General features: G+C 41.9%; 1 protein-coding gene across 1 annotated transcript in view; it reads left to right on the top strand.

Annotated features, from left to right (window-relative positions):
• Nucleotides 1–789: 789 nt before the first annotated feature.
• The window catches only part of MINDY4 (MINDY lysine 48 deubiquitinase 4), a 77,387-nt gene continuing 65,392 nt past the window's right edge, over nt 790–12,784 (top strand). The window contains exons 1-5 of the mRNA XM_059478996.1: nt 790–852; nt 3,517–3,636; nt 4,662–4,864; nt 7,733–7,991; nt 9,022–9,428. Coding sequence (XP_059334979.1) covers nt 790–852; nt 3,517–3,636; nt 4,662–4,864; nt 7,733–7,991; nt 9,022–9,428 — 1,052 coding nt within the window. The remainder of the gene's footprint in view (nt 853–3,516; nt 3,637–4,661; nt 4,865–7,732; nt 7,992–9,021; nt 9,429–12,784) is intronic.

The raw sequence follows: 12,784 nt of genomic DNA, 5'->3' as shown, positions 1-12,784 counted from the left end.
AGGATTGGGCGGCTCGGCGGGGCTGCAGCGTCCCGTCGTCTCCCAGGGCGACTCAGAGGAGGAGGATATGCACAGCTCTGTCCACCAGGGGCAGAGCTGGGGGAATTCGGTCCTCGTGGGAGCCTTTAGGGATGTCCCCGTCAGATGTTAGTTCGGTTCGGGTCTCCAGACCTCCCAGTCCTGGCCCGGGGGATCTCGAGAACAGGGTGAGGAACGACGAAGGTTTCCCGCATCTCTGCAGGCCCAGCGCCCTGCTCCTCACATCCAGACATCACTCCAGTCTCTCAACTCTTATTTGGCTCGTTGTTTTTGGCGTTTTCTCCGTGCAGTGGGGGACCCATGCTGCATTGTGGTCTTGGAGTCACTTTGTATAACCCCCCCCCTACCTTCTCAGGTGTCTTCACTATGAGAAAGGTACAACTTAGCTTCGGGAAGGTCCCCACCCGTTACAGTCTCAGGAGAAGGGCCATTACCTCGCCCCAGCCAGGGCTTTTACTAATACAAAAACAACCATCAACAACAATGACCCGTGATTACAATAACAAAACACGCAGAACTTCGGCAGCGACAGTGATCTGGCTGCCTTTTTGTAACCTTTTCTCACAAAAAAAATATTAACCGAATTTTTGTTCATAACACCCTCCATCCCCAATTCCCCCGCCTCCATCCCTCCATCCCTCCCTGCGCGCCGTGGGAGGAGCGCTCCGTGTTTCCCATGCCGCGCTCCCCAGCGCCGCCTCCCCGCGGGCTCCGTCCCGCACCCAAAATCCGCCTTTTCCGCCTTAAAACATGGACAACGCCCTGGTGCAAGAAGTGGCCGCATCACTGGTGAGAGAGTTTCTCAGTAGAAAGGTAAACTCGTGTGCTTTTCCTGCCCGGTGAGCCCCGCTGGGGATGGACAAGGGGAGAAGGAGGATTCGGTGATGCTCCGGGAAAAGGGGGATTCAGGGATGCTCCGGGAAAAGGAGAATTCAGGGATGCTCGGGGGTTTATCCGAACCGAAATCAGCTGGGTGGGAAGGGGGGAAGGCTCCGGGGTGAGCGGCTGGACTACATCTCCCACAGTGCCCTTTTATTGCCGGTGCTGGAGCTGCTTCCTCCTGCTCGGGGGAAGCCCAGCCTTACCCACGCACGCCTGCGAGACTGGGAATTAAATCGAGAAACGCACTTTCAGTTTGGTTTTTCGTGTTGTTTGCAGGTTTTTGGGTTTAAAAAAAAATAATTAAATTTTCTTTTCTTTTTTTCCTTCATTAATTGACTGTTTTGCTGTTGTCCTTGTGTTTGCAAGAGGCATACAAAGCCTAATAAAAAAAAAATTTAAAATTATTTTTATATAATTTTATTTAAAACATAAAATATGTAATACAATTATTAATATAATATAATATAATATAATATAATATAATATAATAGAAAATAAATATTATAATATAATATAAATATTCTATTTATTTATATATAACTATATTCTATACTTATACCATATTATATTATATTATATTATATTATATTATATTATATTATATTATATTATATTATATTATATTATACCACATTATATTAATTATTATCTTATATAATTTTATATAAAATATCTATATATAAATAGATCATATGTATCTATTATAGCCATCATATAAGAATACATATATGTTTATAATATATAAATATATATATTTATAATATAGGAAGGTATATATTTATATATAAATATATAAATAGATATAAATAATATATAAATATATTTATATTTTATATAATCTTAATCGTATTTTAATTTGTTTTTTTTTAAAAGGCAGAAGGTCACAGTTTTAGAGAAACTGCTAACATGCATTCCGCCCCCCCCAGTTTTCAGTAATAACTCAGCAGAAACCCCATTTTTTGGTGGTTGGGAAAGGAATTGAGATAAGGGGAGGAAAGAAGCCTTTGTACCTGTCACAAATGTAATACTATAAAGTGAATTTTGGACTGCACAAGCATGTGGGGAGTGTGGGATTGAGCAGACTGGAAACCACCTTCACATTTCCATGTAGCAGCACCTATTACTTTTTATTCATGTTCAATCCTTAGGAAATATTGCTGATGTTGGACCCCCTGTGTCAGGAATGAGTTATATCAGAAATTAAGCAGCCGCTGTCCCATTAAGTGTTACACAAACCTCAGTCTCATGTTTTGCATCCTGTGTCCAAATTCACATTTTCAAAACAAGGGGCACTGATAATCCTTTGTGCTTCTGCTCCCTCCAGATCTTTCATGCACATCAGAGCCTACAGGGATGATGATCCTTTATTTACCACAACTTGCCCTCAATTTCATAAATCCGAGCCAGACGCTCTGTCAGCAGAAAAAGAAATCCTTTGTTGTGACAATAACCCTCCACAGAAGGAATCAGGGCTTTCTCTCTCAATATAGTAGCCTGGTGTTGTAACACTTAAATTATTTTGGGATCTGACTCACAATAAATCAGTGTCTCTCCCCAGAGAGTGAGATGCCCATGGGTTTTATCTTTGAGGTGCCCATGGGTGCTGACCTCAGAGTGAAAGTTGAAGATCCCAAACCAGCTGATGCCATGGAGATCTGACTGATTTCATCTTGGGATCTTTTGGTCACTGTGACCCCAAGAATGTTAAAAGTGTCTTTTCCCAGCCCAGCACTTGAAGAAGGAGTCAGAGCTCTTCATTTCTCGGTCTCAAGGTTGTTTATTGTATCTTATCTATAAAATTCTTTCTCCTGCCCTGCCCAGGTCCATCCAGCAGGACAGTTCCAGGCACTCTGCCTGCCCCAGGGGCAGTGTTATGTCTTTATACTAAAAACTACATATACAATATTTACCATAACTTTCCAATTCCTATCACCTATGTTAGACAGTGAGCTCCTACTCTAAACCAATCTAAAAGTGCCAACATCACAGCAGAAGATGGAGGCCAAGAAGAAGAAGGAGAAAGGCTGGACATGCCCAGATTCCTCCATCTTGCCTCCTGAACCCCCATACCAAAACCCCCAAAATCTACTTTTCCACCCTGTGATAACTTCACTATCATTCTACCTAAACTGTTGTGGCTTGCTGATCTTCATCTAAGGTTGGTAATTTGCTCCATGGGTCATAATCAAACCCACAGGGGCATCTTGGGCTCTGTGCCAGGGTCTCTGAGCCCCCTGGCAGGGGTCTTGGCCATTCTGGACAGCCAGAGGGATGCTCTGGGTTCCCACAATTTCCAGCCTGAGGCTGGCTGGAATAACTTCAGCTCAGGGCATTTCATACAGACCATCAGTCTTAGGAGGCTGTTTAGCAGCTGAAGTCACCTGCATAGAGGTTTTTGTTTTTCTCTGTTCAGCAATTTCCATCTCATGTAGCCACCTCAATTATTCTCACATCCATGGGCTGCTATAATTCAGTTTTGTACCATTACAGCACAGGTTCTGAGGATTTCCTGATTGCTGCCATCCGCAAGTTTCATGTCACACCCACCAAAAACCCAGAGTAAAAGCTTTGGCCTCTGACACTTTTCCTCCTCAGGGTTTGAAGAAAACCATCAGCACCATGGACCGGGAGCTTCCCCGCTCTGCACTCAGCATCAACAACAGGAATGAGCTCAGGAATGTCCTGCACCTGCACTCCCTGTACAAACAGAACAAGGTGAGGGAACACCTGGCACCATGTGCAAGTGTCCTTGCATGCCCATTTCCATCTGCATTTCCATTTATATGTGGCACAGCAGATGGAAATTACACTTCTGGTATTTATTATCCTTGGAAATGCAATATGAATACTTCACTCATAACTTGAGGCACCACAGTGCTTTTGGTATCTTCATATAAAGTCTATAAATGCCACTTCAAAAAACCCTCTCCCAGTGTAGAAAAGTTGCATTCTAACACAGTTTCCACATTTTGGAATATTTAGCTAAAATGAGGGTAAGAAATCACCATGACAGGTTGTTTTTTTGTGTCCTGCTTCCTTCACTTAACACAGCAGCACCTTTGAGCTCTTGACATTCTTTAGGTGCCATCTTCCATTTCCCTGGATTGTTTGTACAGTCCCTCCTGGAATGCACCCTCAGGTAACTCTGGGAAACAATTAAAATGTTCAGTAGCTTTACATTGTAAAAGTCAGGCCCTGCAGCCAGACTAACACAGCATTTCAGTAGCCACCAAGAACTTTATTGTTGGATTATTCCCTTTTCTGACCCAGAGCTGGGGCAACTGAGAGATGTTTTAAAAAATTTTATTCCATTTTCAGTCTCATGTGAAGGGTGAGACAATACAGATGTTATAATTCATGCCATCACAATCAGAACCCAACTATTTCCTAATTACAATAGATTATAAATTGTTTCTTAGCCTATCAGCCTTAGCCACACTATGCTGAAAATGCCTCAAAGCCAATAATTTAAAATTACCCCTCATGGGTCTCACTCCAATTCTATTCTCCAAAGTTCTATTTCTCCAAAGTATCCAGTCTTATTTGTAAGGCCATTTTTTGAACTTCTTTCTGGTTCCATTTCTCTCTCAGCAATGTCTGTGCTATTCCATGGCATTTCCCAGTCAGCATTTCTCATCTCAAGGTTTGCACACAGATGCACACACTGTGTGAGCCTTCTGTCAGGCCTGGAGAATTCCCTACAAATTAATTTCCCACATTTTATCTCTCTATTTGGCCAGGCAAAGGAGAATCCACTGAAGACACTGCTGGAAATTATTACCAATTATTTCCTGGAGCACCGTGGCACTTCCAGGAGCTCTGGTTCCAGCTCTGCTCTGGCAGCTCCTCAGAGTAAGAGCTCAGCATCCCACCCCCCTGACCCCCTGGATGAGGACCATGGCAATGCCAATGCTCTGGATGAGGGCAAAACTCAGCCCTCCAGGTACTCTCTGATTTATTTCTCTTATCTCTGTGTATTCACTTGTTTTTTCTTAATGAAGGGAAAGAGTTTTAAATGTTTTATCATTTATATCTTGAGCTCAACTTTGTTTTGTTAGTTATCCTCATAACACAAACTTAATTTTCTAGATTATTAAAATTTCCTGTGCAAGCCACCCTTCAAAAATGATATTTTATGTTCCCTGCCAATTATGAAGACTGATAACCTCAATTGCAGATTTCAGTCACGGAAGGACATTGAAATAGGAAATTTCATGCCTTTCACATTGGAAATACTCAAATTGAAGCAGGTTTGGAGGTAAAACAAACCACCTGTGCTCAAACTATGAATATATTCATGCCTGACATAGGCAAAAGCAAGTTTTAATGTCTTAAATTCAGTGTTGTTAAAATAGTGCAGGTTCAGACCTTGCAGAATACCTGAAAATAGCATGTAACCAAGTTTTTCCTTTATTGGTGCCTCAAAGAGGATTAACAGCCTTGTACTTCCATAGGAAGCTTGTAAAATGGGCACAGAAATGTAATTCGTCTTCCCAGCCTCCACCCTCAGGGAATTAATCAGGTTTTGTTCTTCATCCTAAATGCAACATGCTCAAAGCAGCCAAGTCTGAGCACCAGTGCCTGAAAAAAACCCATGAAGTCATTTCTTACAGGGGAAGAAAGCCAAGATGTTTTAAGTTGAACTCAGAAGTAACACTTGAAAAGGACGCAGAGCAAAGGCTTTTTTTCCCTTTTCTTGTTTTTCTTCCTCTTTTTGTTTTTTTAATCCATTTTTCTTTCCCTTTCATGGGTCTGTCCCACAGGGGAGTGCCTGACGCTGCTCTGGGAGGACACAGCAGTGCTAAGTGGTGTTAATGTTGGAAGGGACTTTAAAGATCATCTCATTCCATCCTATTCCTCTATCCCAGGCTGCTCCAAGCCCCATCCAGCCTGGCCTTGGACACTTCAAGGATCCAGAGGCAGCCACAGCTGCTCTGGGACCCCTATGCCAGCCTCACCATCCTCACAATGAAGAATTTCTTCCCAATATCCCATCTAACCCTGCCATCTGCCCTGAGGCTCCTTCTCACCCTTGCCATTCCCTTTGGACAAGGGAAAACCAGGGATTGCCAAGGTCAGCCAGGCAGTGCCTGAAATCAGTTTTAATTTCAACCACCTGTGTAGCTTTTAACCATGCTGTCAGGGGTGGAAAGTTTAATCAGACATGACTCTGCATTGGTTCATTATTAATGAGTCTGATTTGCTTTTAACTTTGCTCTGGGAGGTTGCTGTTTGTGTCTGTAATTTAAAACAGCCTCTGAGCCAGCGCCCCTTGGCAGTGAAGGGTTATGTGGAGCTGGGTTGGGAGTAGCAGTCCTTGCTTTTCCTGATGATTCCAGAGGCAGATCAGGCTCCCTTCAGTTTACATACATGATGCCCCAGGTTTTAGCTTTTATATTTTTCAGAATCTGTGCTGCTTTTGTTTGTAGTTCTGTTGTTCTTCACATCAGGGCATGGTGAGCTCTGTGCACAGAGCAGGGAGACAAAACAATTCCTGCTCCAGCTGGGCACCAAGGACAAATGACCCAAATCTCAGCCCCAGAGCACAAACCCTGTGGGCTGGAGAGAGAAAAACAAGCAGGGTGGGACTGCCTGGGCTAAAGCTGGAATGGGACAATGAACTGCAAGGTGCAAATGGAGCAGAACTGATCCCAGGGAGAGACCCCGGCAGCGCTCGTGCATTTTGGGGCCATTTTGGTTCATCTTGGGTGCAGCCCTGGCTGGGCTCTGGTGCTGCCCAAGGTGCATCCATGGAGGAGATCCTTTGAATAAATCCCTGCTTTATTCTTTAGCTCTGTCCAGCCTCTGTTCTAGGTCAGCCTTCTCAAGACATCATACACATCACACACAGTGTGTCCTCACCACACGAGACACACTTCTGGAAAAATGGGTTAAATAAAAGGAACATGTTTGTGGTACAAGATGTTTCAACTTATGGACTTGCTTTACAGTGAATTAGGATGGAGGAAAACATCCCAGAGGGGATAACAAATTCATGGACTTGTTTCCTTGTATTAAGAAAGGCTAGTGGTTTTGAGTTACACAGGATTTATAAATTTTTAAACGGACACGGAACTGGGAACTACTCAGTAAAATAATTTCCATCACAAAAGTGTTTTTGTTTTTGGACTAAAGAAAGTGTTCTACAGCTGAACAAAGAGTGAGAGGGGTCAGTGGAGTCAGTCTAAGTTACAGGAGATCAGAGGATGTGAGCAAAAGTGTTACATTTTCAAACATGGAGAAGGAACAGGAACTGCTGAGTGTAGCTTAGGACCTGTCTGATATAACAAATAAGTTTTACTTTCTGCTATGATATACAATCATAGAATGGATTGGGCTGGAAGGGAGCTACAAGCTCATCTCATTCCACCCCCTGGATGGGCAGGGACACCTTCCACCATCCCAGGGTGCTCCAAGCCCTGTCCAGCCTGGCCTTGGGCACTGCCAGGGATCCAGGGGCAGCCTCAGCTGCTCTGGGCACCTGTGCCAGGGCCTCCCCATCCTCACAGGGAAGAATTTCTTCTCAATATCTAATGTAAATTTCCCTTCTCTCAGTTTGAACACTTTTTACAGCAAAATAAGTAATCATGGGATGCTGTTACCCATATTATAACCAATTGTGACACATAATAATGATGGCAAATGTCCTGAAGTCCTACTTCCAAATGTTTAAATGAAAAGTAACTGCATTTGATTACCATTTCAAGGTAAAATGCAACTTAATTTGACAGCAGGGCTCTAATTAGCTGGTTTTATTAATTTACTTGTGCATAACTTTGCTGTTTCAAGCTTTTCCTCTTTCTCCTTCTAGGCACGATGCTGAGAGTCCCCTGGATAAAATCCCTGCACCCAGAAAACATCAACACAGAAGTGAAAAATGCCACACGGGGACAACCCACAGCAGTAGCTTACCCTGTGCTTGGGACAAGAAGTTCAAAGACAGTCAAGAGGATTTAAAAGCAGCTGTGATTTCTGAGGAGCTGAAATCCACAGGGAAGGAGAAGTCCAGGCCCAGGGCTGGTCTCATTGCCAGAGGAATGATGGCTGGACCGGTGGCGAGTCCACCAGAGGTGATTCCCAACAATTTACAAAATGTTTGAGTTGCTCATGGATTTTATATCCAGCTTGCTGGGCTAAAAAAAAGTCACTTGCAAATAATGTTCAAATGGCTTCTGCATGTTAATGCATTATTAAATCTGCAGGCTGAAAAGAAGGGGTAAGTTAGGGAAGTTGTTGTGCTTCATTCAGAATTTCTGATAAAACCACTGCAGACAATCACCCCCTGCATGTCTGTGATCTCAGGTCGCTGAATTCCTCTATAATTCTTTCCCATTCTTGAAATCTCTTGACAGATTTGGTTTTCCATTTTTTCCCATGAAAATTGCTTTGTTACCTTCACAGTATCTGTTTTACTCTGGTTTTTCCAAGACCCCACATTTAATCAGCAGCAGTTTGGAACTGAAAATTGCTTCCAGTTGAAAATATGTTTCTGAATTGATCAAATCAAGAAGTGCTTTCAAAGCACAGTTAAAAAATTCTTGCCTATTTTTTTTTCTTTATGCTTCTTTTATATAATTACAGGGACTTTTCCAATGTAAAATTAGGCTTGTGATAATGAGAAATTAAAATATTGAACTATGACATTTAGGTAGTACTGAAGAGGATATGGAAATTGAATTAATTAGTTGGATATTTGTAAATATTTTTGATTTAGAAGTAAAGACTAGATACCTATGGGCTAGGTACCAGTAAAATATCCTTTATGTGTTGATTTTCTGAGCTAGATACAATCCTAAAATTAGCTCTTAGGAGGTAATTTATTGTTGTTCCTGGTAAAAATATGGAAACGTTTCAATGGTAGGCAGCATCTTTAATACTGGTCAAATTGTAAGTGAAAGTGTTTGTCTTTATTTTATTACTGATTTTTTTAAAAAATCTGATTTACTCTCTAAGCTGACTCATAAAAATGAATGAACAGGTCAGGTCAGAAATCAGTGTTAGAGCTTTCCTTTGCTTTTTGTGTTTATTTAAAGATAAAGGTAAAAATTTAAAGATAAAGATGAAATTTCAATCTGTGGTTTTCATGGCCCTTTCTTCCAGGATCCCCAAAAAAGGAGGATTTCCAAAAGATCCACGAGCGCCAGCAGCACAGCCCAGCCCAGGGGCGAGGAGCATGAAGAGCACGACCTGAGTGTCCCAAGCCCTGATCTGCAGGAAAGCAAAGCATCTCCAACAAAATCCCACCTGGAATTCGCATCCAGGACCGTGCTAAGCTCACACACCAGCTCTGCCTCTGAGAAACCAAGGAACAGCCCCAGAGATGCAGAGGACTTTTTGTCCAAGCTGCTGTCTGAGAGGGAGAAGGAAAGGAAATCTCTTGCAAGCTCTGGTGCAGACAGCAGCGAGAAAAGCCTTAAAGTGAGCGTCCCTCACAGGCATTCAGGGGCTGGGAGAGAAAAGAAGGAAAGATCCCTCAGGAAAGCTGAGAGTCGGTTGTCAGGCCACAGGTGAGAGTGTTTCTGGGGATATTATGCTAAAACTGAGTTTTTATTATTTTTCTGCACTATGTCATGGTATAGAAGTTTTAGAAGTGTCTCCCTCAGAGAACTGTATTTTTGGCTTTTCTCTCTCTTATGTTCTTAAGTGATGTTTTCTAATTATTTTTCTGGATAAAATGTAAGAGTGGGACGTGTAGCATTTTTTAAATTTATACACTAACACTGATTTCTTAAAATTAATTTTGCTACTTTATTTTCTAGTTTAATTGTTTATTGAGATACTGTTATGTGGAGACCCTATTGAGAAGGAAGCAGTTATACATTAGGTATAAGTGCATTTATAAGTTAAGGCTGTAGGAATTATCAAACTGGGGGTATGCTGGAGCTGCAGATGGGCCAGGAGTGGCACTCGCTTCCTATCTGGAACCAAAAATTTGCTGAAAAGAGCATTCCACAGTGCCAGCATTCCACATTCATTTAATTTGTAAAAGATTAACGTGTAGTAGGCCAAAGTACAACAGTCTAAAGTCTTAAAACTCTGGTTTCATACAGCTTGGCTGATCCTATAAGGTAGTGCTGGTCCTATAAGGTAGTGCTGCCCCATCCCTTCGTCCTTTCCACTCTCAGGATGAATTTTTCCTCACACTCAGCATTGATTGAGGTAGAGAAGAGAATTCAGTGGCCTTTGGCAGCTCCAAAGCTGAGAATATTGAGTGTATTATTCCTGATACTGGCTAATCAATGAATGGACAGTTCATTATGGATGAGCCTCAGAGATGTGGTGGAATTCTCTGTGTGGAATTCCCTGGAAAGACTTGCTAAAAACCAGTGAAAAGTCTGATACAACCCCCCCTTGTTGGCAGCTGGGTCCTACAAGGGGGTCACAACAATCCCAGCCAGCACCACAGCTTTGGGAAGAGTGGCTGGAACAGTTGGAAAAGTGGGAAGGGACCTGGGGGTGCTGGTGACAGTGGCTGAACTCAGCCAGGAGTGCCCAGGTGGCCAAGAAGGCCAAGGGCACCTGGCCTGGGCCAGGGCAGGGATTGTCCCCTCTGCTCGGCACTACTGAGGCCACACCTCAGATCCTGCAGGCACTTTTGGGCCCCTCATGACAAGAAAGGCTTTGAAGGGCTGGAGTGAGTCCAGAGAAGGGAACAGAGCTGGGAAAGGGCTCAGCCTGGAGCAAAGGGGGATCAGAGGGGACCTTTAGGATCTGCACAGCTCCTGACAGGAGGGGACAGCTGGGGGGATCAGGCCTTCTCCAAGGGAACAGGGACAGGAGGAGCGGGAATGGGCTCAAGTTGTGTCAGGGGAGTTTTAGTTTGGATATTAGGGAAGATTTCTTCCCTGAAAGGCTGGTCAGGCATTGGAACAGGCTGCCAAGGGCAGTGATGGAATCACCACCTCTGGAAGTGCTCCAGAGCTGTGTGGATGTGGCACTTGGGGACAGGGTTTGGTGGTGGACAGGGCAATGCTGGTTGGACTTGATCTTGAAGGTCTTTTCCAACGTAAACAGCTCTGTAGTTCAGTGGCTCACTCTGATGTGTTTGGACACTGGCACTTCCCAACCTTTGGAGAAGCTGGGCTGGAAGGGGGGTGACCCACAGGATGTGCTGCCGTCCTGCCTGTGCTCCATCCCTGCAGGCAGGGAGGGATTGGGAACAATTCCCTTCCCTCACAGAGCTGCTTTGGTCTCAGCAGGAGCAGGAGAGGGAGCCCTTTCCTAAGCAGAGCCCTTTCCTTATTCATTCCTTCCGGGCAGTGGGAGCTGCAGCCAGCAGAGTGTCACTGTGATATTTTCTGAAAAATCCCTTCGCCAGGATTTCTCCTCCTGGGAAAATGAGAAGCCTCGGCTTCTCCATGTTTTCCTCCTCTGGGATGTGATTTGGAGAATTGTTTATCCAAATGTGTGAATTGTTTTTAATTAATGGCCAATCACCATCAGCTGTGTCTGACTCTGAGGCGTCAGTCACGAGCTTTCATTATCATTCTTGGTTTAGACTTCTGCTGTATCATTTTCTTTAGTATAGTTTTAGTAATATAATGTAATATAATGTAATACAATGTAATGTAATATAATGTAATATAATATAATAAATATAATATAATATAATATAATATAATATAATATAATATAATATAATATAATATAATATAATATAATATAATATAATATAATATAATATAATATAATATAATATAATATATATGTAATAATATATTATATATAATAATGTATATAATTATATATAATCTATTATACATATTATATTATATTATATTATATTATATTATATTATATTATATTATATTTATTATATTATATTATATATGATATATTATATATTATATTGTATAATTAAATATTATTGCATAATAGATGATATTATAATTATATGTTATAATATATTATATTATAATTATTTATATATTATTCTGAGAACTTGGAGTCAAATTCTCATCTCTCACCTCATCCTGGGTACCCTTACAACACCACAGCAGAGCATTTGGTCCCTGCTGAGCTCTGAGCTCCTGGAAGCACCCACAGAACCCAGCAGGGCTGCTGGGACTCCAGGAGGTCAGAGGGAGAAATACAGACTCCAAAAACCTCCCATAATATCAGGCCTGGCTCTTGCAAAACTTTTATTTCCCTTCAGCCAAATCCTGCTGGTTTTGGTCAAAGGGATTGAGCATTTTAAAGAATGAAAAATTGCAGTGGTAATACAGTGTATTACAGTGGTAATAACCACTGGATTACAGTGGTAATACAGTGAAAAATTGCAGTGTAAATACAGCAGGTATTTTTCTGGACCCTCTTGCATTCCCTGTTACTAAATCCCAATCTAACTATTTAGATGAGCAGCTGAAAACCTCTGTAGGATTAATGACAGCTGGCTCATTCACAGCATCTGCAGTTCTGTTTTTGTTTCCCATAGAAAACTAAAGACAAATCTTATTTTTCCTTCAATTTGCTTTACTTTTTGATTCTCTTTTCTCCCATGATGAAAGTGCTGTAACAGCATGTAAGCTGAAGGCACCCTGTGCAAACACATGAGAAAAAATTGGAAGTAAAACTTGCCAACCTTTAAAAGAATACCTGGCCATAAAATATCCTAGGGAAATGCAGATGCACAGAATTTTGAACTCACACCCTTTAATGAAAGATATTACAGGGGTCAATGATGGCTCTTCATTGCCATGTTTATATTTTTTGCAAAGTCATGAAGGGTTATTTCATAAAAAAAAATATGTTATGCTGTAGAGTTTGCATACTTACCCAGATTCTACAGGTGGGTTTTATTTTAGGATTTTTGTTTTTCATTAATCTATGAGAAAAGCAACATATAGGTGGCAGCAAATCCTCA

Source organism: Ammospiza nelsoni, chromosome 1, assembly GCF_027579445.1.
Source record: "Ammospiza nelsoni isolate bAmmNel1 chromosome 1, bAmmNel1.pri, whole genome shotgun sequence".
In the NCBI taxonomy this organism is placed as follows: Eukaryota; Metazoa; Chordata; class Aves; order Passeriformes; family Passerellidae; genus Ammospiza; species Ammospiza nelsoni.
Note: the sequence above shows the minus strand (reverse complement) of the source record. Positions and strands in the feature narration are given on the sequence as shown.